The 23927-nt window shown below is 35.1% G+C and overlaps 5 protein-coding genes and 1 non-coding gene across 6 annotated transcripts in view; 3 read left to right on the forward strand and 3 right to left on the reverse strand.

The window, feature by feature from the left end:
* Positions 1-8228, forward strand: part of LOC113402696 (ice-structuring glycoprotein-like) — an 8292-nt gene extending 64 nt beyond the window's left edge. Inside the window, exons 2-5 of the mRNA XM_064220584.1 lie at positions 63-637; positions 2559-2644; positions 7048-7064; positions 7339-8228. Of these exons, the coding sequence (XP_064076654.1) occupies positions 63-637; positions 2559-2644; positions 7048-7064; positions 7339-8079 (1419 nt within the window). The 3' untranslated portion in view covers positions 8080-8228. The remainder of the gene's footprint in view (positions 1-62; positions 638-2558; positions 2645-7047; positions 7065-7338) is intronic.
* On the reverse strand, positions 2721-2808 carry Trnay-gua (transfer RNA tyrosine (anticodon GUA)). The gene is given in 2 exon segments: positions 2721-2756; positions 2772-2808. It is a non-coding gene; the product is annotated as a tRNA-Tyr (tRNA).
* Positions 8229-13264: 5036 nt separating the features above from the next.
* Positions 13265-14280, forward strand: LOC113402697 (larval cuticle protein A2B-like). Its single transcript, XM_026643000.2, has 2 exons — positions 13265-13288; positions 13618-14280. Exons 1-2 carry the CDS (start codon positions 13280-13282, stop codon positions 14167-14169), a joined length of 561 nt encoding a protein of 186 aa, XP_026498785.2. The 5' UTR covers positions 13265-13279; the 3' UTR covers positions 14170-14280.
* Positions 14281-16711: 2431 nt separating this feature from the next.
* LOC135194783 (larval/pupal rigid cuticle protein 66-like) lies at positions 16712-17495 on the reverse strand. Its single transcript, XM_064220639.1, has 2 exons — positions 17450-17495; positions 16712-17373 (listed from the first exon to the last, which is right to left on the reverse strand). The coding sequence occupies exons 1-2, from the start codon at positions 17456-17458 to the stop codon at positions 16789-16791; spliced, it is 594 nt and encodes a 197-aa protein (XP_064076709.1). The 5' UTR covers positions 17459-17495; the 3' UTR covers positions 16712-16788.
* A 1156-nt stretch (positions 17496-18651) lies between these two features.
* On the forward strand, positions 18652-19855 carry LOC113395833 (larval cuticle protein A3A-like). The gene is made up of 2 exons (XM_026633536.2): positions 18652-18675; positions 19217-19855. The coding sequence occupies exons 1-2, from the start codon at positions 18667-18669 to the stop codon at positions 19760-19762; spliced, it is 555 nt and encodes a 184-aa protein (XP_026489321.2). The 5' UTR covers positions 18652-18666; the 3' UTR covers positions 19763-19855.
* Positions 19856-22372: 2517 nt separating this feature from the next.
* Positions 22373-23454, reverse strand: LOC113395850 (larval/pupal rigid cuticle protein 66-like). Its single transcript, XM_026633560.2, has 2 exons — positions 23358-23454; positions 22373-22938 (listed from the first exon to the last, which is right to left on the reverse strand). The coding sequence occupies exons 1-2, from the start codon at positions 23367-23369 to the stop codon at positions 22447-22449; spliced, it is 504 nt and encodes a 167-aa protein (XP_026489345.2). The 5' UTR covers positions 23370-23454; the 3' UTR covers positions 22373-22446.
* Positions 23455-23927: the final 473 nt, after the last annotated feature.

Genomic DNA, 23927 nt, shown 5'->3' on the forward strand with positions numbered 1-23927 from the left:
ATTGAATTGTAATTTCAATTTTGCAACATAATATTTATTTATATTTAATTTTTCTTTTACAGTTCGTAGTTCTTGCTCTTCTGGTAGCGGCTGCTCAGGGCAGTGCCGTCCACGGTGGTGACTACAACAGCTTCTCCTATGGAGTTTCTGACCCTCACACCGGTGATGTCAAGAGCCAGCACGAAACCCGTGTGGGTGACAACGTGGTCGGCCAGTACTCTCTGTTGGAGTCCGACGGCACCCGCCGCACCGTCGACTACGCCGCTGACGCGCACTCCGGTTTCAACGCCGTCGTCCGCAAGGACCCGGCCGTCATCGCCCACGCCGCTCCCGCCGTCTACTCCGCTCCCGCCGTCTACGCCGCTCCCATCGCCCACGCCGCTCCCGCCGTCTACTCCGCTCCCATCGCCACCTCCTACGCCGCTCCCGCTGTGGTCTCTTCTCCCTTGGCGTACGCTGCCCGCGTCGCTCCCGTAGCCTACGGCTCCTATGCCTCTCCTCTCGCCTACAACGCGTACGCCGCCGCTCCTCTTGCCCACGGCTACGCCTACGGTGCTCACGGAGCTGTCGCTGCTCCTCTTGCCCACGGTTACGCCTACGGTGCCCACGGTCTCGGTTACGCCGGACGTCTCTACTAGTTTAATTAACCCGACCACCGAGATCTTCACACACACATCGTTAACAAGAAATGGTAAAATATATAATGTGATACAATTTGTATATATATTTACCAAAGTCATTAATAACTGTTATTTATACAATACAAATAAAAATTAACGAAAATGAACTATTGATTTATTTTATTTAAGTTGCTTATACAATTAAAATTATTTTTATTCGTTCAATTTTGCCGAGACATAAATCTTATGATTTCACGAAAAACACATACACACATATTCGTCTATATTTTTCATTGACTCACTAGTTAACTCATAAGGAAGGTCATCGCTTCAAAATCCAGTTAAAGCCATTGAGAAGTAATAAAAATAATTCATGTGAAAACAAAAAACACCTAAACGTAAATAGTATGAAATAAAACAGTATTTAGTATAAAAATTCGAAGCGATACAATGTTAAAAATATTTTTCTGCAAACAAAATCGCTGACGACAAGGCTGTTCTATTGAACAATATATTTGTAATATACTTATATTTAGAATATTTTTAGCAGGTTATTAAAAAAGTTATATGATGATATGAACAAGAGCCGGACAAATATTACAAATTTATGAGTTAAATGTATGTTTGTCAATATTAACATAGTTTCAAATTAATCTTGATATCTATAGATTATGTACTTCAGGATTTTATATGTCAAAGGAAACTAAGTATGTTAGTTAATAGTGTGATTCAATCTTTAAGGATGCACTGGCTTGTATGATACGAGCTTTACATATTTCTTTTTGTCAACTGTCTTCGTCTTAGTTTCAGTCAATATTTGGGTCGATATGTCTGTATAGAACATTAAGTACTTTTTGAATTGTTCATAAATTGATTACCAATTATAAATTAACGAAGGAACCAAGTATGATATGCCTATACAAACTAACAAAAACACGGTGCTGATCCACGTCCAGTACCGGTAAATATACCAAAACGATTGTTTAATCTAGGCAAGATCCGCTGAGTTTACATATAAAAGAAAACATCCTGAGGAAATCTTTATATGTCTAATTTAAATAAAACTATGTCACGTGTGCATCCTCCAAACCGCATCAGACCAGTGTGGTGGGACTAGCTCAAAATCTTCTTCTCAAAGGGAGAGAAAGTCTTAGCCCAGCAGTGGACAATATTTACAGGCTGTTTCTTGAAATGGTAAAGGCTAAAAATGCCAAACCGACAAAGTGTATTTCAATTTGATTTGATAATAATATCCCATTCCAATACCTACCATGTATACCATCGGATTAAAGCAATATTTTTGGTTCCTTTTTATAAAATTGTTAGGCGGATGACGATGATTAGTAACTGATGATAAGTGGTCACGATATATCATAGACATGCGCGGTCAGAAATTTTAACGATTCCTTACAAAACCAACCTTTGGAACTACGTTGTTATAACCCATTTTTTACGAGGAGGAAATGCATTTACGCATGCCGCCCGGTCGGGGGACCGGGACGGATATGTGGGACTCAACCGGGAACTAATGCCGCGTGCTAGGGCACGCTAATACTAATGCCCTGTCCTACCCACTAAACCATCCTCGGGTTTCCATCAAGCCGCCGAGTGGTGAGGCCACGGGATCGCCAAGGGCATGCATCCGCGACCCCACCAGCGGCAGCCGCCGTAAGGCGACTGAATATTCATGGAAAGCGCGCCTAATGGACGCCTTCCCCCTCATCCTCCACGTGGGAATGTAGCGAACTCCCTCGAGTCCGCCACTGGAGGGTGGGCGTCAACGAATCGTCTGCGGCGGATAAGACGGTAGGCTCCGCCGCCAACCGCCGGTGTAAAACACCTGGGAGGCTCGAGTAGCGAGCCCTCCCCCTCCCTCCTAGCCAACGAGGTCACTCACATGGTCCGCCCTGACGCCGATCAGGGACGTACCAGGAGCAGCCCCGCGGCATCCCTTCCGCCAGTCTTAGCCGTGGCCGACGAGCAAGCTCAAGCCGGCCCCGTTGCCCGGGGTACACCTCCAGGAGGTGACTGACATGTACCCCAAAAAAATTGAAAATATAATATTTTATAGAACACCATTGTTTAATATAAACAAAAGTATCCTTCGAGCCGGATTTGAACCAGCGACCTATGGATTACAACGATATTACTCTACAGTCCACCGCTGTACCAACTGAGCTATCGAAGGTTGTTATAACCCTGTTGTAACACTGGCTCACACGTGTCAATTCGGAATGCAACAAAACTAATCATTGCATGACGGTAGAATATAGGATGAATAAGTGGTACCTAACCAGACGGTCTTACACAAAGCCCTACCAACAACATTTGTTGACACGTATGGTTCCGTTAAATCCGACACGACCTGCTTTCCGAGGCACGGGAATGTATACACTTCCAACCTCCAGACTCCGGACGACTACTGAAAATTTTTTCGATGGAAAGACACAAAAATTTTTTATCCAACCGGGGTTGAGGTCCAGGACTTTGGATCTGCGGTCATACATCTGACCACTATCCCAACGAGGCATCAACATACAATAGCGTCTATTTGCTAGTTTACTATACAATATATATTCCAACGGAAGTGAACTTACATACATATATATGTATGTATGAATATATTTATTTGTTTATAGGCATTTATTTCCGCAACAGATCACTATTATAAAGTATGTTATTATAATCATAAACTGCTTGTAATCGCAGCCAGTCGGCCTTGCGCCGGTTCTCCTAAACTCGGTTTTCTTCGTCATGATTATTCATAGAATTTATTATTTTTATTAACTCAAATCTAGGTTCATAATGTTTGCGATTTGTTAATTTTGTATGCATATATTATTTCACCTAATTTAATGTACTTTGCTAACTAGCAACCTTGTATAAAACTGTCGAATTTTGACTTTCTTTTTAAATAATTGAATGTGAAAATTAAAAATATTTAAAGAAATATATTTTTGGTCATAAAAAAATATTTAACTAATTGAAGCTGTGTGACGAATTACGAAGTTTAAGTTAGGAAGTTAAGTTTACGAACTGAATACTCGATGTAAATATACTGTCAACAATACGTAATAGCTCAATCGCAAAAGGTTTGAACTCGCGATGTGAAAGTCGCAGGTTCGATCCAGATTCTTTAAGTTTAATTGGAAACGTAAATTAGAAAAGTAGTGACGGCTTTAGTTTTTAAAAAAAGATCAGTACAATGACATACGTAAATAAAAAATCGATATTATTAATAAACCAGTTAAGGAATAATCTTACAAAACCGGATCTTGATATTCTTACCGTAGGAAAAAAAGACCTTATTAAATAGATTAGTATCGTCCCATATAAGCACGTACGAAATAAGATTCCACAATCAGGAAGCTTCAGAATTTAATAACTTCGACAATATTTTTCGTATGTTTTAAAACTACGAATAATAATAATATATTATGACTAATCGGTCATTATTGGTACACTAATCTAAGTTTTTATTTGTGTATTAAGGACCTATACTTGGTGGTAGGGCTCTATGCAAGCCCGTCTGGGTAGGTACCACCCACTCATCAGTTATTCTACCGCCAAATAACAGTACTCTGTATTATTGTGTTCCGGGTAGAAAGCCAGTGTATCACAGGCACAAGGGACATAACATCTTAGTTCCCAAGGTTGGTGGCACATAGGTGATGTAAGGAATGGTTAATATTTCTTACAGCGCCTTTGTCTAGGGGCGGTGGGCCATTTACCATCAGGTGGTCCATATGCTCGTCAGACAACCAACCGCATTAAAAAAAGAAGCCTAATGTAAATACTGCTTGTTTTGTAAATAAATATACTATACTACTGTAGTAGTACAAGTAAACGCTTCTTTACTGTATAAAGATTTTGATTACAACATAATTTAAAATCAAAATGGCTAAAACCCACGTGCTTTAAACTATATATATGACTATATAAGACTTCCGCGCCATCTGTTGTTGAATATTAGAATACTTCACGCAAATGCTATCAGCCATACAAAGTTCCACCAAGAATTTTAACTAGCGACCCGCCCCGGCTTCGCACGGGTGAAGTATATCTATATATACATATAATTAAATTGGAGTGTCTGTTTGTAATATCAAAATAACAGTTTTTTACTAAATGTATATGTATGTATACACGGTGCATATACAAAAATAACAATTTTTGTCTGTCTATGTGTCTCTCTGTTCCAGCTAATCTCTGGAACAGCTGGACCGATTTTGACGGGACTTTTGCTGCCAGATAGCTGATGTAATAAGGAGTAACTTTTATTTTTGAATTATGTATAAAATAAAAATAAAATCACGCTGCAATGTCCAAATAACTTAAATTCAAACGCGCACGAAGTCGCGGGCACAGCTAGTTAATAAATAAAAGCATGTGACATAAAAATAATTTAACCCCATAGAATTCATAATGTAGATTTATATCATTTACTTTTTTTAGAATTGGATCATTAGTTCGGGACATTATAGGATATGCTTGGAGGTGTATAAAACTAATTTTCCCTCTTTATATATAATAATATCAAACAATTAGAAGGCAAAAACCAAATAATTAAAATTTGATAGCGAATTAACGCGATATCATTGGTCGAGAGCCTGATTAATCTGTTAATATCGCAGATTAATCAATTCATTATTGTTATAGGGTCTGACAGGCAAGATCAGAGTGGGGAGACCCTACGTGAGTTGGGAGGACGACATAAAAAAGATCGCAAGAACAAACTGGCTACTAAGAGCAAAGAATAGAGACAAATGGAAAGCCTTGGAGAAGGCCTTCACCTGAGAGGGAACCATGCAAACACAAACTTTTAAGAAACTCTTTACTATATATAGTATAATATATACTAACTAACACACAACAGATAAATTAATGACGACCTCCGTGGTCGAGTAGTGTGTACACCGGTTTTCATGGGTACGCCACTCCGAGGTCCCGGGTTCGATTCCCGGCCGAGTCGATGTAGAAAAAGTTCATTACATTTTCCAAAACACAAGTGCTTTAGCTACTTACATTGGGATCAGAGTAATGTATGTGATGTTGTCCAATATTTATTTATTTATTATTATTATTATTAAATTATGCTTTATTCATAAAAAAGGCAAAATTACTTTTTAGTTTTTTTAGTTAGTTACTGCATTTATATATCAAAAAAAAAAATTATATATAGAATACGCTTGATTAATACTGATTCACGCTATAAACAAATCGTAGGACCAATTCATGTGTATAAACTTTTAAAGTATTTAACGATAAATAAATAGTTAGTGAAACTAAAATTTCTAGCTGCCTTATTGGAATTTATCAAGTAGGACTGCGTTCGTGGGCAACAATAATAAATAATTAGATACTGAATATAATCTGAAATTTTGAAATTTTGGAATATGTTATAAATAATAATATGATATATTTAATTATATATCTGTATTATATAAAATTTTACTATTAAATATTTTTTATTAATTAATATTTTTAAAGATTTATTATTTAATTTTTTTTAATTAAATTTGATGATTATTAAAATTAAATGTTTAGGAATATCTAAGTATTATACAGTATTCCGACATTATTTATTACCGGTTTTTTTTTTTTTTTAATATTATAAACGCATGTACTGTGCTTAATTGGTTGATTGCTACAAACGTCAATTGGAAAAACAACTTTAAATTTGTAGACTACATTATAGTCGTGAAACTTAACAAGGTAAATAAGTTATAAGTTCTAGTTGACGAAATATATTTTTGTAGATATAAAAATCATACGTACTGTGTCACGACTGAGTGCTTACAAACCGCTCGTACGTGATATGGAAATAAATACGAAAGCTAAAAACGAAAATGTTATATTTTTTTATCAAAGAACGCCATATCCAGCCGCCAAGTTTGGCAGACAATGGTATCTTGATCTGCTTATCATAAAATTGCACAAAAATGGATAACGTTAAACTCTTACATTAAACATGAATTATTTGCGCAAAATGTTTAAAACAATCTAGATGTGACAAGGTGAAATAAATATATAAACATGAAAGCCGGTAACATTTTGATCACAAATAATTTATACGAAAATATAATTGAATATCGAAAAAAATTACGAGGTTTATTTACTTTAAAATTTAACTAGCTATACGATTACTAAGATTTAATAGAAGTTTTCTGATACAGTTTATGAGAAACGAGACTTATAAAAGTATGACGAAGACGGATGACGTTAATAAAATAATAATGATACGAGTCATTTCTTTATGCTTTCCATGCTGCGGCCTTGCGTTTCCGGATCCATCGAATACATTAGTGTTTTTAAATATCAACTACAAGTGTCCATGCGCAAACGACACGCCCTCATATGTGCGATCCATATAAAAGCTCTTAGTCGGATAGCTCAGTACTCACTCCACGAGATTCACTTGTCTAAGAAGCAATGGCAGCTAAGGTGCGTATTCCCAATATCATTATCGCGTATTGCTTTAGTAATCTGTATTTGTTTCAATAGCAATCTAATTTCGCGAAATATTAAATTAAATAAAACGGTTTTTATTTAATAATGCGTGCAAGTGACAACTCTTGTTATGATTACGTAGTTTAATTTAAATAGAGCTAATTAAATATTATTTAAATGTCCTTTGAGATAAATTATTTTATTTTAAAGTAATTTAAACATGTAATATATTTTTTAACAATAAAATAATATAAGATATTTTTTGCAGTTGGTTGTAGTACTCGCCCTGGTGGCCGTGGCCCACTGCTCAGTGGTGCCAGTAGCGCGAGCAGACGCCGACTACACGAGCTTTGCGTACGACGTGGCTGATCCCTACACTGGCGACTTCAAGAGCCAGGTCGAGACCCGCGTCGGCGGCAACGTTCAAGGACAGTACTCGCTTCTCGAGTCCGACGGTACCAAGCGTACCGTGGACTACACAGCCGATGACGTTAACGGTTTCAACGCTGTCGTACGCAAGGACCCCGCTGTTGTTGCCACACCCGTGGTAGCTGCTGCTCCCGCTGAAGCCGCTGTTGCTCCAGTTGTTGTTGCTGCACGCACCATCGCCACACCTGCCGTTGTCGCCTCCGCTCCTGCTGTTGTTGCGGCTCGAACTTATGCCGCTCCTGCTGTCTACGCTGCCGCTGCCCCAGCGGTTGTAGCCTCTCGTACCTACACCCCTGCAGTGTACGCTGCCTCAGCTCCTGCAGTCGTGGCTGCCCGTCAATACGTTGGTCATTCAGTATACGCCGCCTCAGCTCCCGCTGTAGTATCTGCCCACACTTACTCCTCTCCCACCGTGTACGCTGCCTCTGCTCCTCTCGTAGCCACCCGTACCTACTCCTCACCCGCAATCTATGCCGCCTCTGCTCCCGCTCTTATCGGCGCTCGCACTTACGCCTCTCCCTACTACGCGTCTCCATACTACGCGAGCTATGGCGTGCACTCCACCCCCATCAACTACTGATAAATAACGACAAAGCCTTCATAAGGTGACTTAGTTTTAGACTTATTCGAAACTGCCTTGTAAATAATAATATTTTTTACATATATGTATGTATATATATATCTATGTATTAAATTAAATGACCTCTTTATATACACCTACATCGTTTTATTTAGCTCAAACATGAACGAATACCCGTTCACCTTAAACATATACATATATAACATAATCAATTTAGTAGGAAGTTTCAAACTGTTGTATAATATGACATGGATTTTAATCCGACATATCTTGTTACATCGTTGATGAACCGAAATATATACATACATCCAAAGTCATTGCGAATGCATGAGGGTACCTCTGTCTATGTTAAAACCTCAACAGAATCATAACTAAGTGCAGAATAAAAAACTTGATCGCAAGACAAAGTCTAGAATTTAAACAATGTGAATAGTTTTAAATATTTACCTTCACATATTTGGATCTTGAATATATTTTTAAATGAATTAAGTACTGAATTAATTGTTTTTATTTTCGACAAATGATCAGAAACTTATATATGAATACTCAAACATCGATAATAGTGATTGCACTTGTTTAATAATTATTCCTTATCTATAAATAGATTTTAATGTTTCTCAATACGTTTCTAAACTAATCAACCGATTGTGATGAATATTTCTTCTGTGCACGACCAAGATTCTTATTCTACTCATGGAAACAGACTCTAGTTGCTGATGAAAAATAATAATTAGATTATATACGATACGATATGTTTTTTTTTTTTATAATTTAATTCGATTTTTAATTGTAGCTTAAGGCACTTGGCATTAATACCAAACAATTATTGTATAATTAAATAATTACCACGACACCCTATTTAAATAAACTTACTATGATACGCGTTTTACGTTGGTCTTCAACATGATTAGTTCAAACCATATTTATTTATCTTGGCAAGCAATAAAATATTCACGGAATGACCAGTCGTAACAGTTTACAATTTTAACTCGATTGAATAATATTAAAGATATAATTTATTGATTCTCGATATAAAAAATACTAAAATTATTATAGTTCTAGTTTTTGCCCGCAGTTTCGCTCATGTTTTAGGGTTTGGTTGTCAGGCATAAAAAGTAGCCCATGTCTTTCTTGAAGTTCATTTTTGCTTCATACCAATTTTTTCATACTTACTTGACCCTATGTATAATTATTATTCTTTTTTTATGGCATTGGTTGGCGGACGAGCATATGGGCCACCGGATGGTAAGTGGTCACAACCGCCCATAGAGAAAGGCACTGTAAGAAATATTAACCATTCCTTACATCACCTATGCGCCACCAACCTTGGGAACTAAGATGTTAGGTCCCTTGTGCCTGTAGTTACACTGTGAGCCAAAATAATTACAAGCTCTTTCACCCTTCAAACCGGAACACAACAATACTAAGTATTGCTTATTTTCCCTGCCCGTGTCCCCATCTATGGGGATGGCGCGGCATTTTTTCTCTTCATTCTTCTTATTATTCATCATCTAATCATTCATTCGTTCGTTCACATCCATCTCTCCCATATCTCACACACTCCATTCATGTTTTTGTAGGTCAAATTCTAAGTTTAGCTGTTTGGCAGTAAAATATACAGTAGTTGTGTGGTACCAAATCAGACGGGCTTGCACAAAGCCCTACCCTCAAATAAAGTACCCTAATTATATGATTAATCAATATTAATAAAGAATGAAATCCTATTGTTTATTTACCGAACTTATCCTCGCCCGTCTCGGTTAAGGGGATGCCCAACTTTTTGTTGATCTTGATCGTGCGATCTCTCGTATAACTTATATATGTAAACACATCTCCTTATTGCCTCCACCGATGACAGGAGGGCTAACATCGCTTTGATTTACCAATCAAACAAACCATAAAATTATTAACTATGAGTAAATATATATTAATAAAGCAGATCTGTTCACACCAGGGCTCCATGACTTTTGGTCTCGTTTTATAGATTTTTCTTTAAAGATATGTTCCCCAGTTTCCTCTACAAAATAAAAAAAATATTAAAGATTGCATATTAATGTAATGCGTGTCTATATTAAACACCCTATTACTTGATAGAAATGAATAATAACTGAGTTTCTTGCTGGTTCTTCTCGATATAATTTGTATTTCGAACGACATGAACTTACAGTGGTGACTTTAGATGTAGTAAATCTTGAAATTATTAAACAAAATTTTAAGAGCCTACTTGAATATATTATGTTTATGAAAGCATTCTTTAAAACGCATAAACCAATTTAAGATACGAAACAAGTAGTTAAATTAATTTATTAAATAAAGCACGTCCAAAATCGTGGTACTCGCGCCATTTATACTCGCAAACTTTATGGTCCAAACATTAACATACTCGTATAAAATTGTCCAGCACCAGTGCGATGAGTTGTTAATGTATAGTTTTGGTCGCATTATTAAGAACTAGTTTCCACCGGTAGCTATACTCGCGTGTGGGGCTAGTCAGATGCTAGGTACCCTATGCTCTCTGACTGCCTCGTTGGTCTTGTGCCTAGATACAGGGCCGCAGATTCCGAAGTCTTAGGTTCAAACGCGTATTACAGGCCGTTAAACTTAAAATAAAACTGTCTAAAGATACCCAGTAACAGTCCGGAGTCTAGAATATGAAAGTGCCTACCGTCCCGTTGGTTCTGTGGCTGAACTTTTTCCAGTCCGATTTGCTATCCCATACAGTGGAGGAATAGATACTGCAACAATGTTTACAGCTATAATAAGCTGCGTAGTAGGCTGGTCTTCCTTGAGTTTGCCCGCCGTCAACATCAACGACATCATCATCTTCAAGTCCTCTCGGATTTGACACCCATCCGGACACGATAACCAACCAATTTATACAACCAATTTGGGCCAAATTGGCCCTGACCAATTGGGTCAAAAGGAAATGACGCGGTAGCTGCGGCTACCGGGGAGGATCAGCTCGGGCAAGGAGGGCAACCTCGAGGCCCGTTGACCATTGTCCTCCAATAATAAAGTGTATGCAAAATTTCATCACGATCGGCTGAATAGTTAAGACGTCAAAGCGTAACAAACAACAATCTTTCACATCTATAATATTAGTTAGCTTTATATTCAACTACAATTTTTTTAATTAGATTTATAAACACGCATCAATCACATGCTTAGACATTTTAGAAACCGACGTTTGGTTTTTTGCGACCCAAGTGAAGTCTAATAAATCTTCGGCATATTTTTGGGAGCGGTAACTACTTCAACAGACAATTAATAAGTGTACTATATAATATTTAATGTGATCTTATATGCATCAATTTATATATATAAAGTATTAGGTATGTTTTTTTGTTCGTGCGTCAAACTATTGAACCTGTCTATGATCAATTGACAAGATATAGTCCGTAAATGGTAAAAAAGGGATATATATTTTTGAATACCTTAATACTTTCCCATTTTTTATTTAATATCGGATAACATATAGTATGCTTAAAAGTACAGAAAAGAACGTACGCTAACACTTGACGCCGACTCACACGTGAGAATAAAGCCGCGGACGAATACTAGTCATTTTATTTCTACGGGAATCGTGTTCTAGTAGTAATTGTATAACAGAAAAGATTAAATATTGCAGCGTAAAGAGATGATAGTAATACGACTACTATGTAAAAAATTATATCAAATTGTGACCAATCTCATGCTATATTACGACTGTAACACAATTTTTAAACGCTGTAACTTTATAAAAAAAACTAGCATTTACCTGCGAATTTGTTCACTCAGAAGATGAAATTATTTTTAAAGACTAAGTACATTAAGGAGTTATTTTAGGTTTACCACGCCTCACGGTAGCACTCGGAAGCGATCCTGTGAGACCGTAAGGGTACCGCCAGTTTTTAGTGGGTATTCCAGCGTGCTGGGCACCGGAAACAAGTAGCGTATTTTTGCAGCGAGAAATAAGGTACATCACGTTATTATAAGTAGGACTCGAACTCTAGAACGTTCGGTAATAGTACCGTACGTTATAATCTTAGTATATGTAGGTAATTATAATTTAGCAGTAAAATTAAGTCCTATAAAATCAAAATATATCACAACTTACGATAAATTTATTTATTTAATAAGTATTATATGATGAGATATCGCAAATCCACGTTTAAAGCTAATGCTAATATAAAGTAATCCTTATATTAGCATTAGCAGCCTGTAAATTTCTGGGCTAAAGGCCTCCTTTGAGGAGAAGGTTTGGAGCATATAAAATAAAAAATAAAACCTACCATAATTTAAATTACTAAATAAAATTATGTGAGTATCTGCTTAAAAAAAACATCTATGTTAAATGGTAAGTTATTAGGTACCTACATACGTACTTATTTCAGGAAATATGTATATTGTAATTAACAAAAATCACTAAATTAGAACAAAACTCATTTTTCATTTTTTTTTTTTAATATAATAATATAAGGTAGGTGGACGGGCTGATGATAAATGGTCTCCACCGCCCATAGACAATGGCGCTGTAAGGACTATTAACCATTCCTTACATCGCCAAAGCGATCAATCTTTGCAACTAGGATGTATTGTCTCTTGTGGCTGTAGTTATCCGAGCTCCTCAACCTTCAAACCGGAACACAACGATACTGAGTACTGCTATTTAGCGGTGAGCGAGTTGTACCTTCCCAATCGGGCTTGCACGAAGCCCTGCCACCAAGAAAGTAACTTATTAGTAACTTATTTATTTAAAATTTATTATATGATGCAATATCACAAACAAAAATTTGAATATGATTTTAAAAATTTGAAATTTGAAATTCAAATAAACGAACAAAAAGCAACTTTTTTATAATATTAGTGTAGACTTTAACACTGAAACAATATACGTTTTTTATTCCTTATTTAATTGTAATTTACTTATATACAATAAAATAAAAAATATTAGTTTTTACTATTTTCCTAATTAAAATTCAACCTCTTTAAAAGCTATTACGATGTCGTTTATTAAAAATGGCCTGAGGTCGACGGAGATATTTATTTCATTAACAGCCTTCGATTTCCGCAATAATCTAATAATCACAATACACATTACCCTTATTTAAAGATCAACCGGTAACCATTTAAACCAAACGAATATTCTACAAAATCATATAAAAGCAAGCAATTTTATGTTTTTTTATCCACTTGACAAGATTCACTGACATAAGGAACAATGGCAAAGGTAAGACAAATATATTCTATTATATAATATGTAATATTATATAATAGAATATATTAATATTATAATATATAAATATAAATATAATATTATAAATTATAATATTTATTTCTTGAACAATGGTTAGGCTAACTAGGCGATCATATTCATTTCTTTTTTGGATTATTTTTATACGCACTATTTTTAATTGTCTTTCGAATGATTTAATTTTGTCTCAACAATGAGATGATATTGAAATTATAATACCTTTAGATCGTAAAAAGGCCGAATCCATCACTAAGAATTGATGAGAACTGAAGCATGTTAATTTAATGAATTTTGTATTATTTCAGTTCATCGCAGTGCTCGTCGCCCTGGTTGCTGTGGCTCACAGCTCAGTAGTACCAGTAGTCAAAGTAGATGATGAATCTACAAGCTTCGCTTACGATGTTGCTGATCCGATCACCGGTGATTACAAAAGCCAAGTAGAATCCCGCTCCGGTGGTGTTGTAAGAGGACAGTACTCTTTGATCGACCCCGATGGCACCAAGCGCACTGTTGACTACACTGCTGATGATGTGAACGGTTTTAACGCAGTCGTTCGCAAAGACCCCGTGGTGGCTTCCATAGTTGCTACTCCTGTTGTGACACGCACCGTTGCCGCACCTGCTGTTGTCTCCTCTGCTCCATCTGTTGTTGCTGCTCGTACTTATGCTGCTCCTGCTTTGTACTCTGCCTCATCTCCAGTCGTAGCTAGATCTTTTGTCGCACCTGGAGTGTATGCGACTTCTTCTCCAACAGTGTTCTCTGCTCGTACTTACGCTGCTCCTGGAGTGTATGCCCGGTACGATTCACCTTATTACTCAACTTACGGCCTACCCGCTACAACCTATAATTACTTGTAAAATGTAATACTACGTCAATCATATGTTTAAAATGTATATACATATATTATTTTAAATAAATCCGACTTTAAGTAAATTTTGTGTAATCATATTTCTACTTTTTTTTCCCGCGTGATATAAGAAAAATGTAATTGAATAGAAGTTAATTTATTTAAATAAAAATTTTATATAGCGAAAATAACTTTTTTTAATTAAAAGGGTCAATTTCTTTAATAAAATGAGATGGATTATACAGCCTTGATTTAAAATTTTCGTGGATAGAATAATTAATAAGCTTATTTTTTCGGAATAGTATTCTGGAGTTCTTTTAATTCGGTACAAAAGAAGAAATACTTTGACAGAATTTTAACAACTCTATAATAAGAATAATAAGATTATTTTCCTTAATTGTATATGGTATTCTATTCAATTTAAAATACATTAAAATAAGAAAATAGCTTTATGTCTTATGTTCATAAATTGCGGACCTCAAAAAGTATACACATATCAGTACTAAGAAATGGTTCTGTACAAATCATGACCGCGTTCGATATTACAAATCGAATATCGAATAAATGTTTACAATACAATTGTATTTTTTGTGTATTTAAGTTTGAAATGATACGCAACCCCTTAAAATATGTCTGAAACAAGCCAATTTATTTTAAAAAGGCATAGAAATTGTTAACTAGACGTAGTTAACCGAAATAAATTAAAAAACAGGTACGATAATCAGTCACCATCAATTTGAGCCACAATTCGCAATATTGAAAAAAATATATGCGAAAAATAATACAAAATATACATCTGTATTATAGTCTCGGGTTCTACTTCTCATACAAAACAAGCCTATAAAAATGGTAGATACCATAGACAGGGCGGTGGGACTTTGTGCAAGCGCGTCTAGTTAGATACAGCAACACGTCAACAGAAATACTTATTATTGTTGTGTTTCGGTTTGAACTCGAAAGTGAACTCGAAACTTGAACTCACTTAGTGAGTTTTCCCAAGGTAAGTGGCTAAATGGTGATATGAGGAATCATTAATATTTCTCACAGTACCAATGTGTGCAATGGAAACCAGTTTTCACCAGATGGCATATTAGTTTAACATTATCTTGTGAGTTATGATGATGTGAGTGGTTACAAGGCGTAAATCTTAACTGATGATCCTGGATTCAAAGTGGAGCAAAGACCAACAGGATAGTATCAATAGAATGATTAAGAATGGGAATTGCGATCCAATCAGGAAAAGCTTCGACCAATCTTGTCAACATTCCACGAGAACATGATTAATTAATTTATTTTCATTACCATTAATATAATATATTCGAAATCAAAAATATACTTCATAAAAATAAGCTCTCACAAGCACGTTTGAATCCTCATTTCTTACCTCATTTATTATGAAATTTTTCAATGTTCCAAAACATATTATTCTCAACATTGTAATTGAATTCTTTTGAAACTTTACATAGAAATTTCTACTCTATTACTATAACATATGTGTATAATGTAACTATGTTCAGATCTGACTTAATCCGAATTCAAATGCAGCGAAAAGTTCGAGGGTTAATCTTTAATCATAGCAATTGGAACAATATAATGTTTTTTAGAGGGAGTGGAAGGATCGCTAGTACATTGCTTGAACCCGGTCCGTTGCTTAAGACGGAGCTGAGTATATTCCTACAATTTTGTCTTTAGACTAGGATTTAATTTTTTAAATATCAGAAACAATGCATATTATAAATAATAATAATAAATAAATGTTGGACAACATCACATACATTACTCTGATCCCAATGTAAGTAGCTAAAGCACTTGTGTTATGGAAAATCAGAAGTAACGACGGTATCACAAACACCCAGACTACATTGAAAACTAATGAATTTTTTCTACATCGACTCGGCCGGGAATCGAACCCGAGACCTCGGAGTGGCGTACCCATAAAAACCGGTGTACACACTACTCGACCACGGAGGTCGTCAAATTTGAAATTTGAAAGTAAAATGTGTATTTTATATCAGTTGTAAACAATAGTTTTAATATAAAAGACGTACTATGTTCGTTATGTAATAGATTTATAAAGCAACCGGTAAGTTCATTGACCCGGTTGCCCTTAATACTTTCAATGTCATACGACTCATCTTTAATTTCACCTGGTACCTGTGAATGTGAAAAGATATAGTTATGGTATTTTCTATTTCACTTTAAGGTTAGATCAACTAGCGAAATATATTAACTAGCTACTACTCCCTGCTTCACACGGCTGCAATAATCTAAGGTCTATATCCAACTTTTATATTGAAGAACGAACCTAAAAAGATAAATTCTTGTCTTTTATACGAAAGTTTAAATTCTAGGCTGTTCTCTACAATAATAATTTATTATTCACATAAACGTTACCATTGAATCACTCTGTTTATTAATAAAAAAACGCATTAAAATCCGTTGCATAGGTTAAAAAGTCTAAGCGTACAGACGACGGATCGCGACTTTGTTGTATAATATGTAGAGATATGACATAATTAAAAAAATAAAACCAAATGTTTCTCTTTACAGCTTAATTTATTAATGTTTACTAATATTTATGTAAAAACATATAATTTCGGAGGGCCATAGCATTTAACATATATAACATTTACAAGTAGTTGAAAGAAGAAGTAGGGTATCCATAACTTGAGTAATACGGTGAGGAATAACCGGCATATACTCCAAGAGTATACACTGAAGGTGCTGCAGAGTAGAATGAAGGTGTACGAGTTGAGAATACTGTTGGAGAAGAGGTCGCGTAAACTCCAGGAGCCACATAAGATCTAGCTACCACAGGAGATGGGGCACTGTAAAATGAGGTGGCAGGAACAGTGCGGACAGCAGCAACAAATGGACCAGTGGAAACTACTGCTGGAGCGGCACTGGTGCGCGCAACAACAGGGGTAGCGGCAATCACAGATGCACCAACAACGGGGTCTTTTCGTACAACAGCATTGAAACCATTTACATCATCAGCAGTGTAGTCAACAGTACGTTTGGTGCCATCAGGGTCGATCAGCGAGTATTGTCCTCTAACAACTCCACCGTTACGTGTCTCCACTTGGCTTTTGTAGTCACCAGTATTGGGATCAGCTACATCGTAAGCAAAGCTGGAAGAGTCTTCGTCTACTTTGACCACTGGTACTACTGAGCACTGAGCTACAGCAACCAGAGCGATGAAAAACACGAAAAACTGGAAAAATTCACAAGAATATAATACCATCGAATAGTTAAGGAATCTTATTAATTTTTCATCTTATTCCTCTTACATTGGCCATTGCTGTCAAGACTAGGTTATTATGTTAAATGAATATCGAACAATCCATCTCTAAGCTTTTTATATGATTCCTATGTATACATCTTGCTTTAATTAATACCAGTTTAACTTTATATTACATTTATTTTAAATTAATGCGGAAATAATAATCAATTTGTTATAATTATTTCATTCTTAAATTGAATGGTTCCCGAAATAAGACAATTCATAAATGTTTTTTTAAATTGCGCTAATAGAAATATGAATGATCTTTAAAGTATAATATCGTTCGAATTTTAAATTAAGCAAACCTCAGTTAAATATTTTACATTTGTACTCTTTGGTGATAGAATAATTTGCATGTATTAAATAAGTTTATTTAATTTAAGTTAAACGGCAATAGAGCAATGGTTTACGGGCCGCCTAGCGTTGTAAAAAGTCGCAGGTGTTATATTGACTAATCGAAGCTTAATTGAAGGTGTAAATAGGAATATTAGTAATTCCTTAAAACATATCATTGCTAGAATTCTTTAAAAAAAACTTATATTTTATACCTACACATAACATGCCTGAAGAGTTGGATCTTGAGCAAAATTAAATGATAATTTTTGTGAGATAAGTTAATTCGCTATCAAATGGAAAACTACGTTTCCTCTAAAGCCCTTACCATTTCTATGTTTGCAACATTTACAATTCATTAATTGAAATTGTCTCGACGATTATACAATATATAATTATTTATTTCTATCAACGCGTTTTACCAGAGCCGCAGCTAAAGAATTCAATTTAATATATGATATATTGATTTTGATATATTCCGAGATTTGTTTCAGAGACCAATAGTAAAGATGTTGCCAGCAAAAAAAAGAAAGTTTATCAAATCTATCATATCACATTATAGTAAATTACATATTACTTATAGCTAGTTAAATATTGGAATACAATTAAAATAATAATCATTATAGTGCAACACAAGTAACAGATTTTTTATTACAAATTATTGCTGCTTTAAAATATATGAAGTACCAATTAAATAAGATAATATATTATTTTATTACATCAGCCTCTAATTTCCTTAATCTAATGACATGATATAGTCGTATTTTAATAGAATATATTAAATATCAACCAGTACACATTAAAAATACGCCCTCGAATTCGCGAATACTATAAAAGCAGATCTTTTTAAGAATCGTTATCATTTGAAGATTCAAACGACGATTAGCAACAATGGTCAAGGTAAATTAAATGTATCTTTGAATATTAAAAAAAGTATTCATTTAAAATGATTAAAACTTTATTGGTGAAAATCCAGAAAAATTAAATTAAAAAAAACATCGTTCAAATAACTTTTTCTTAATTTTTTTTTCTGTTAATAATGTTTCTAATACTAATTATTTATATTATATTTCTAAACTCATTTTATTAATGATTATACAAATCAATTATTTATTTGAAAAAAAAAGTGATATTTGATATCATTTATATTCATAAGATTTGCATGCTTTGAATGTTTTCAGTTAATATTGGTAACCTTTTTCTTTTCTTCTCATAAAGACGAAACGAAACGGACTAATCCCAAAGACACTTACCTTGTAAGATATAAAAACATCTTGTACTAAATACGGTATCTACAATCTGATACTCCTGTACCTAAAATTACACTGGCTCATTCCCCAATTGAACCAAAATAAAAAAAAAAACATCGTATTTATATTTAATTATAATAAAATAATTTAATTATTTAGATCGTCATCCTTATTGCCTATTTTTGTTTCAGTTCATCGTAGTTCTCGCCGCTCTTGTCGCTGTAGCTTACAGCTCAGTGATACCAGTTGTCAAAGTAGACGGTGACTCTTCCAGCTTCTCTTATGATGTAGCCGACCCAAACACAGGAGACTACAAGAGTCAAGTGGAGACTCGCGTTGGAGGCCTTGTAAAGGGTCAGTACTCACTGGTCGACCCCGATGGCACCAAGCGTACTGTTGATTACACCGCTGATGACGTGAACGGTTTCAACGCAGCTGTACGCAAAGACCCCCTCGTCGCTACATCCGTTGTTTCTGCTACTCCTGTTGTGTCACAAACCGTCGCTGCCCCAGCTGTAGTTGCCTCAGCTCCTGCTGTCGTTGATGCACGTACAGTTTACGCCGCCTCTTCACCCGTGGTAGCCAGCAATACTTTTGCACCTGCATTCTACACAACCTCTCCAGTATACGGTCGTGCTTACACCCCTACTGTGTACACATCATACGCCCCAGGTTTATACGCCCGCTACTCGACACCCTATTACTCAAGCTACGTCCCTTCTGCTACAGTCTGGTAAAATGTTATTTTCTCGTCTAAAATGTATAAAAGCAATTGATGTATTCATACTTAAATGTATTTTATAAATCAATTAAAAATAAAAACAAAAACATACACGTATTATGAATTTTATTTCGCTTGTATATTTGTATTATACACTTAGCAATATTATAAAGTTGAAATATTCATAAGTTCAATCGCGAAATCTCATGAGTCATGAGCAATGACGTTTAACCGCTTGATAAAATGTATAACTCGTTGTGTACTGTGATCGATACGCAAAACAAGAAATTAAGTTAACGTTTGATTAACTCCAACGAAATTTAAAGTTAATCGAAATATTTTCTATACAAGAAAGAAGGCTCTGTTACTTATTCAGAATCTACAGAAAGTTGCTGATAAGAAACTCAGTAGTTACCGCCGAAAGTTAGGGCCTTGAAATTTGGTGAGTAGGATGTTTTTATTGAGTAGACACCCACTAAGAAAGGAATTTCAGAAATTAAACCCCTAAGAGAGTGAAATAGGGGTTGAACGTTTGTATGGAGTCCGTTTATTTTTTAAATTAGAAACATGAAATTTAATTTTTGAGATACTGATTAAAAATGAGTAGATATGTATTTTAGCGTTTCTGGATATACCTCTAATACCTCTAATAATTGAAATAGGGGTTGAAATTTTGTATATAGGTTAGTCTTGAAGCATGACGGGCGAGGTGATTGGCGTACCAATAATGTTACTGAGCAATTTAAGACCTCAAAAATTATGCAACGGCACCAGACTAATAGTAAAGGTTCTCTATTGTAATATCACAGTTATCACTGGATATACTAAAGGAGAAATAGTGTATACTCCACGAATATCTTTGATACCATCAGAATACCCCTTTAATTTCAAGACAGTACAGTTCGCGCTTAAAGTAGACTTCACCATGACAATTTTAAAATGGCCGAAGTAGATATAAGAGAAGACGGTTTTTCGCATAGACAGTTCTAAATTCAGCAGTCTGGTGTATTTAGCCCACGAAAGTCAAACAATGAGGTCTTAAATTAAAGTAATATTTTAAATTATTCTGTAATATAATCAATTTCCACGCGAGCAAAGCCGCGGGCGACAGCTAGTTCTTGTATAATATAATAAACGCTATATATATTTATTAATGCAAAGTTAAAAATATATTTAATCTGAATATTAACATTATAAAACAAAATTTGACTTAACGGAGTTAATGTTTGAGGTGTTGTGAATTTACCTTTGCTCGTTCAAATACAATGAATGTCATATTAAAATAAATTACAATTGTGACGTCATAATAATATTGTAAATTTAATCTAACGTAAGGTTACGTAATACAAATTTGTAAAATCATCTCGAAGGGAGTCTTCAGTCTCGAGTTCTTATATTACCAATGCTCGAAAGCTTATTCAGTAGAAAGAACGATTTCCATAGTTCTTACCTAACAATGTCTGATTAGATGAGACATTACTCCAGATGGACTCAAATATACGTTACACAACAACATTAAAATTTTAGTTTTAAAAACATCGAAATGTAAATACACTAAATAATTACTAAATACAAAAACGCGTGACTGAAACTAAACTAGAAAATATTATCACTGATTAAGAAAATACAAATGTATTAGTAATAATAACATGTCGACTATTTTATTTTACTTGAGATATAAACAGTTATTAACATTGGGGGATTAAATTAATATATACGCCATATAAAACCAAGTGGTGATGTTAAAAACGTTGCCTTGTTGAATCGCAGTTCAAGACGAAAAAATCAACAATCCTCTTGTTGTAACCAGTAGACATGTACTGGTACCTACTGAGACTGGAATTACTTATTTTGATAAGCAATGAAACTTTAACAAAAAAAAATGGCTCTACTTTATTTATTATTATAATTAAATGCTTTTAATGGAACAAGTTTATAAATGTTAGGTCATGTAATACTATTGAGCGCTGTGTTAATGGAGTGTCTGATAATGTTTTCATTCTATCACGTCTTGAATATTAATTAATGTCCCGAAATTGCTACCCGTCATTATTTTAATATTAATGTATATATTTTTTTTCCAAATCAAACAAATTACCGAGCTAAGTATTTAAATGAATTAAAATGTCCTGTTGATTGTCCTGTTGAAATTATGTACAACTAGCAACCCACTCCGGCTTCGCTCGGGTGCAATGCTGATACTAAATATACTACAAAATGTCAAAACTACAACGTTTACAGTTTTTCAGTCATTAGACAATACAAACCGCTATGTCCCTGCGTTTTAGATCTGTAATATCTTCGAAAATATTCATTTAAATGACATGCTGTAAAGGGCCATATTGATCTATATTGCGCAATGTAGATATTTAAGGTATTTAATTTTTTTTCATGTATTATACATATGAACTTTTATCTTGAATCAATCTTTCTATTGAAATAAAACCGCATCAAAATACGTTGTGTAATTTTAAAGATCTAAGCATAAATATGGACAGACGACTTTGTTTTATACTATGTAATGATTGTTAAAGCAAATCAAATTAAAGTACAAAAAATTATTTCAATTTTGTATGCCCAAAAATATATTGTAAATAAAATCAAACAATAAAACTATATTTAGAATTTTCAACGTATATTTATTATTTTAAATACATAATATTTACATAAACAGTGATCGTTTTAACAGAATGTTTAGAATTAGTAGTAGTGAAGGGGGGCAGAGTAAGAAAGGGGAGATACGATTGAGTGACCAGCGGAGTAAACAGTGGGAGCTGCGACCACACCGTGCACACCAGCAGAATAGACAGCAGGAGACGCATAAGCACGGGCAGCGATCAGTGCTGGAGAGGCGAAAGTGCGGGCGGCAACAACGGCGGGAGCAACTGCAGCTACGGCAGGAGCAGCAGCAATCACTGGTGTGGCAACAACAGCGGGATCTTTGCGTACGACAGCGTTGAATCCGTTTACATCATCAGCAGCGTAGTCTACAGTACGCTTGGTACCGTCAGACTCGAGGAGCGAGTACTGTCCTTGAACGTTGCCGCCGACGCGGGTCTCGACCTGGCTCTTGAAGTCACCGGTGTAGGGATCCGCCACGTCGTACGCGAAGCTCGTGTAGTCGGCGTCTGCTCGCGCTACTGGCACCACTGAGCAGTGGGCCACGGCCACCAGGGCGAGTACTACAACCAACTGCAAAGATATGACAAAAATATATCACACAATATTTTATAAGTAAATCATATTTTTTTTTAATCATAATTTAAAGCAAAAATTATGTTATTTATAAAATAATTTGGTGGACTTGTAAATTGATTGCCTGAAGTGGTCACCACCCATAGACATTGGCACTGTCAGGCATATTAACCATCACCAATGCGCCACCAACCTTGGGAACTAAGATATTATATTATACCAGCCCACTCACCCTTCAAACCAGAGCACAAAAATCAGACAGTTTGGCGGTAAAATATGTTGCTGTATGGGCTTGTAGTACCACCCAATTAAGGGTTTGTACAAAACATAGTATAATATAGTTCGATTTCAAGCACATTGTTAATATTTCATAAATATTATTAACGAAATTTAAAAAGTGAATGCCAGTTACAGACCTTAGCTGCCATTGCTTGTCTTGAGATTATCCGTTCGAATAATGATGATTATTTCTCACGCTGTTGGCTTTTATACTGCTCTATATGAGAGTAAATTAGTTCCCTGTGAAGCGGTCACTTGATGATCTTGAAAAAGGCAGGACGGTTCTTTACAAAGATTAATTGGTGACATATGAATTCGTTGCATTTAATCTCAATACGCGTGTGATTGTGTGAGTGCAGTCCCTTGGTTTTAATAACTTCTTTCGATTTAATAGATCATATTATTAGATATTATTATGGATTCAGAATGATTTTCTGATATATAATCCACGTAAAATTAAAATGCGTTTAGATCGATTTAGCTTTTGAGATTTATAAAGGTAAGTTACACTCCAATCTGTTATTAGTCAAAATATTAAGGATAATTTTACAAAAAGGTCATTGTTAAGAAAATATTTTAAATAAAATATTTTTTAACATTGGCCAATATGATTTTAAGTTTGGATTTCGGATATTTATAGATCTCGGATACAAAAGTAAAATGGTTTACGAGCCGCCTAGCGATGTAAAAAGTCACAAGTTCGATGC

The sequence above is a fragment of the Vanessa tameamea genome, chromosome 4 (assembly GCF_037043105.1).
Source record: "Vanessa tameamea isolate UH-Manoa-2023 chromosome 4, ilVanTame1 primary haplotype, whole genome shotgun sequence".
NCBI classification, from domain to species: Eukaryota; Metazoa; Arthropoda; class Insecta; order Lepidoptera; family Nymphalidae; genus Vanessa; species Vanessa tameamea.